Genomic DNA, 4,928 nt, shown 5'->3' with positions numbered 1-4,928 from the left:
GACCCGGCGGCAGAGATCCGTAGGCTCTGTTTGTATGGGTGAGTTTAGCCCCAGCCCCTGGGTATTCCCCAGTGCATGAGTTGCAGACAGGGAGAACCAACCCAGCAGTCACAGGCTTAACTAAGGGCCAGATTGGGAAGGAGGGGGCCTCCCCACCCACCACTGAGAGTTGTTCCATAGACTCATAACTATGGGTGCAGGCAAATGGGCTTGCAAATATCCTCATGCTTTGCTGGGCTCCTTGGCCAGGTCCATTCCCACAGGAACTCAGCAGGGCCTGCCAGGGGAAGGGAACAGCTAACCAATGAGAAGGGAACATCCCAGCAGGGGCAGGGGTCTCCCCATCATTGACCACCTTGGAGTGGCCAGGCTATGGACCCTGGTTATCTTCATTCACCCTCAGGAACATGATTGCTTAGAGCCTGAAAAGAGGGTGGCTGAGAGTATGAGGGACAGATGGAATGAGTGAGTGACCACATCCCTCATCCCAACAGCCTGGGGAACGGGTCAGGATTGTCTCCAGGGCACAGAAGTTACAGCTGCAGTTAAGACTGGTGAAGTGAGTACCCCGCGGTCACACAGACAGAGACTCCGCTAGAAAGGTCCTCTGACTCTCCAGAGCTCTTTCCTCCGTACTCTTCACTTGCCTCAAGCCAGAGCGCGGAGGCGTGAGAACACGTTAGACGCCAGGTGATGCCAGAAGTTTCCCAGGATAGTTTGGGTCTTTCTAGAGTTCCCGTCTGTGCCGTCACTGGCCTTCAGGCCCTGCTGTGTGCCTGAATCTTGACAAAGCACAGCAAACGGAAGGGAAGACTTTTGCAAAGGCTTCAGTTGGGCTGACAGCCCTTCCTTTCTGCAGGAGGAGCAGCTGGAGTAAGAGCCATGTTGCTGCGCTCTCTGGCCCTCACCCTCATCCTGCTGCTGGTCTCTGGCATGGAGTGCGATGTGAAGGAAGTTTGTGTTGGAAGCGCAGGCATCCCTGGTACTCCGGGATCCCACGGCCTGCCAGGCAGAGATGGGAGAGATGGTGTCAAAGGAGACCCTGGACTTCCAGGTACTGGCTGGGAGACCCTACCCTCAGCTGAGGGACAGTGACCTGTTTTCAGAAGACCCATGTGTTCAGGGCTCTGGTCTGGGCCCAAGGGTCAGCTGGATGGTGGGACAGGGCAGGAGTTTCCCGGGGCCTTAGACTAGAGCAGCATTGGAGGGTCACTCCTCAAAGTGCCCATGAAGTGATAGGTGAGTCAGCCCAGCTGGCAATACAAGTCCAGTCACATGAGTCTAATCCAGTTGTGAGTGATAGATACCATACATCCATGTCCCCTTCTCTCTGCAGGCCCCATGGGCCCCCCTGGAGGAATGCCAGGTCTCCCTGGGCGTGATGGGCTGATTGGAGCCCCTGGAATCCCCGGTGAACGTGGAGATAAAGGAGAACCTGGCGAGAGGGGCCCTCCAGGTGAGCAGGGTACAGCAGGTGGACAGTGGCAACACAGGCACTGTTACATGAGGGATGACGGGGACCAGATAAATCCGTGGAGGCCACAAGGGGTGTATTGCTCCAACCTAAGTAGAATATGAGGTTGAGCAGAAATCAGAAAGGTCTGGGTAGTAAGCCACATTGCAGGGACTGAATGTGTTAAAGGTGCTCCATGTATCACAGCGGCTATGGGGAGACACAGGGTGTCAGAGGTAGGAAACAAAGCAACATGGGGAGACAGGGCAGGCCCTTCCAAGGGCTGAAGCGCTGGAAGCATTCAGAAATGTGTATGGGCTTATGTGGACCAAGGATCCAGGCAGATGTTTGATTGGGAGCCCCACATGCAGTAGTGATCAAGGTCCCTCAGGAGAGTGCAGAGAGAATTACACTTGGCCTTGGGCGAGGGTGGGAGAGGGGGCCCTGCCCAGAAACCAGTAAACCCCACAGAAATGGGCAGACAGAGCCAGCAAAACATATGGCAGGAGAGGAAAGTAGGGAAGGGCTCAGCAAGTGCTAGGCTCTGTGAAAGGACAAGGGTGGGAGGATATAGAAACACACTCCGTTATCATGGACCCTTACCACGTGGGGCGTGGGCAGTGGGTATGGGCAAGTAGAGGGCAGAGTGTCAGGCTTGAGGCTCGCATCACACCTGCGTGGCAGGAAGTGGGAGTCTCTGTTGGCTTGCCCCGTCTCCTGCGTGGGGTTCTCTCTACAGGGCTTTCAGCTCATCTAGATGAGGAGCTCCAAAGCACACTCCATGACTTCAGACGTCAAATCTTGCAGTCACTGGGAGGTAAGGGAACCTCTTAGGGCATTATAGGATAGGAGATCACCCATATGTTCTCCTCATCCTTAGCACCAGGCTCCAGGACCTAGAGACCTGACAAGCAGGTCTTGGGGTAACGAATAAGTGCTTCCCTTTTCTGATGACACTGATGGCCAAGAGACGACAGAGGAGACGCAGACTAGCATTCTATGTCATGGGAAAGCAAGTTCTCTGCCTGTCTTGCTTTCTTTAGAATCCCAGGAAATGGCAGAGTCTGGCACATACCAAGACAGTTAATAGGCAGTTGTTAAATGGGTGAATGAATGAATAGAATTTAAAAGGTAACACTGGAAGAGGGAGGGAAGACACACAGAGAGGCAGAGATGAAGAGATTGGAGAGAGCATAAAGGCTGAGAGCCCAAGTGAGGTAAAGGGACTTAGAGAATAAACGTGTGCCTGGCTCTCACCCTTTTCTTCAGGGCGCTCTAGGTTTGCAGAAGGGTGGAAGAGAACAAACATTTGTGAACACTTATTGTATAGCAGGGCCTGTGCTAGATTGGCACTTTCTCATAATATAGTTTCATTCAATCTCTCACCAACACTATGTGTGGTATTATACCTATTTTATTTACAGGTGAGTGAACATAGGTCCAGAAATTATAGGTATTCACTCATTGGCACTCAGCTGGGAAGTGGCAGGGGAAGCATTGCATGGAGGTCTGCTGGCTCCAGAATCTTTGCTCCTTTCTCAGCATCCACTGTTCTCAGATGGTTGTCCGTACCTCTTTCTTGTCCTGGTGCCAAGCCTGAAGTGGGGCCCAAGCATGTTTCCCTATGTCCACCTGCACTGGGACAGTGTGTCACAGATGATTGTTTAGAGGCTGGGATGTCCCGGGAAAGGCCTGGCTCTCCTTCAGGGCCTTGCTCTACAGCAGACGAGTGCTTCCTTACTAGGAGCGGGCCTCAGGTGGTTGAGCAGGGGCTGTTTTCCAGAGTCCTCAGTTCCCAGACAAGGGTGTTTTTCCCTACTGCCCTGAGCTGTACGCTGAGCCAAGTCAACCTCAGGCACCCTCTGTGATTTCAGTGCAAACCTTCTGCTGAGGCAGAAAGTCTGGGAAGAGGCTGTGACCAGCGGGGAAAGGCATCATGAAAGGATGCCTTTCACCTGCCAAAGAGGTCAGTGGCCTGACCCGCATTCCCCTTCTCTCAGTTCTCAGTTTGCAGGGCTCCATGCTGGTAGTGGGAGAGAAGGTCTTCTCCACCAATGGTCAGTCGGTCAACTTTGATGCCATTAGAGAGTCATGTGCCAGAGCAGGAGGCCGCATTGCTGTCCCGAAGAGTCCAGAGGAGAATGAGGCCATTGCAAGCATCGTGAAGAAGCACAACACTTATGCCTACCTGGGCCTGGCCGAGGGCCCCACCGCAGGAGACTTCTACTACCTGGATGGGGCCCCTGTGAATTACACCAACTGGTACAAAGGGGAGCCCAAGGGTCGGGGCAAAGAGAAGTGTGTGGAGATGTACACAGATGGGCAGTGGAATGACAGGAACTGCCTGCAGTACCGATTGGCCATCTGTGAGTTTTGAACAGGCACCAAGGCCACAGGGTAGATATGGTCCTGCCTTGCCTTTCAGCCTCCCCATAAATGCGTATCCCCCCAATCTATGAAATACTACCATTGCTTTCAACCAAATTTATTTCTGGCTGTTCCAATTGGAGGCATTCTTAGCCACTCCACTCCCAAAGGGGCCCTGACTCCTTTGCATGATGTCTAATTCGTCTGACACGCCTCCTGGAGCCGCTTCTCAGCACTGTACTCTAGGCAGCCACTTCTAACTTTGCCCTTTGCCAAGACATGAAGACTTTCTTCTTCCTCTTATTGTCCAGTTCCTTCATTTATAGCTGGCAACAGTGGGGTTCTGAGATTGAAGGTCCCTCCATGATCACACACAGGGTGCCGGTTTTCAGGACCCCTCTCCTTTTTCCTTGCAGCCCACTGCCTCCCCAGTCTCATCAAGACATAGCAGTTCTGGCCAAGCATAATGAAAGAAGCAGGCCAACTTCTGGGAAATTCCAGATGTATGAAGCTAAGGGAGTATTTGCGATTATCTGGCAACCCTGGTCAGTCTCCCCCATGAAGTCAGAGGGCAGCTGGTGCCCCAACCTGGTAGAAACCAACCCAACCACAATGACTGGCATGCATTATTCACTTCCTTGAGCCTGGGGCAGCCAAATAACTCCCTGACCTAAAAGCAACTAGCTTATTCCTCTGGGGATGATCTCACCCACCCACCCCAGAAATAACTCAAGTAACTTCCTGCTGGTGGACGTATATCCCCATACTACTCCAGATCTCAGTGATGTGTTCACACCACTCTTCACACCACTGACTATTTATTGAGCACATACTATGTACCAGGCACCTTGACAAGCACTTCTAATACATCTTATAAAATACGATTATATCTTTACACAATGCCAAGGAACCAGCATTACTTTCCCTGGTTTTCATATGAAAACATTGAAACTTAGAGGAGTTCAATGTTTGAGTTTTATTACATGAAGAAGTGGCAGAGACTGGATTCAAACCCCTCTGAACCTCAACCTGAAGCTTATACTCATACCCACCCTACCATCTAGCTGAACAGAAATGATTTAAGGGTAATAAATCATGAATGTGTTAA

The 4,928-nt window shown here is 51.8% G+C and overlaps 1 protein-coding gene across 5 annotated transcripts; it reads left to right on the top strand.

Moving 5' to 3' along the window:
• On the top strand, positions 1-4,928 carry LOC109456948 (pulmonary surfactant-associated protein A). Of its 5 annotated transcripts, none has more exons than XM_019749508.3 (6): positions 1-38; positions 495-559; positions 860-1,054; positions 1,337-1,456; positions 2,193-2,270; positions 3,454-4,928. In XM_019749508.3, exons 3-6 carry the CDS (start codon positions 883-885, stop codon positions 3,828-3,830), a joined length of 747 nt encoding a protein of 248 aa, XP_019605067.1. In that variant the 5' UTR covers positions 1-38; positions 495-559; positions 860-882; the 3' UTR covers positions 3,831-4,928. The 5 variants fall into 5 exon arrangements, with proteins under 5 accessions (XP_019605067.1, XP_074195788.1, XP_019605066.1 ...); XM_074339687.2 differs by having other exon boundaries at positions 495-690; XM_019749507.3 differs by lacking the exon at positions 495-559.

Source organism: Rhinolophus sinicus, chromosome 15, assembly GCF_057876585.1.
Source record: "Rhinolophus sinicus isolate RSI-liver-muscle chromosome 15, RSI-T2T, whole genome shotgun sequence".
Lineage (NCBI taxonomy): Eukaryota > Metazoa > Chordata > Mammalia > Chiroptera > Rhinolophidae > Rhinolophus > Rhinolophus sinicus.
Note: the sequence above shows the minus strand (reverse complement) of the source record. Positions and strands in the feature narration are given on the sequence as shown.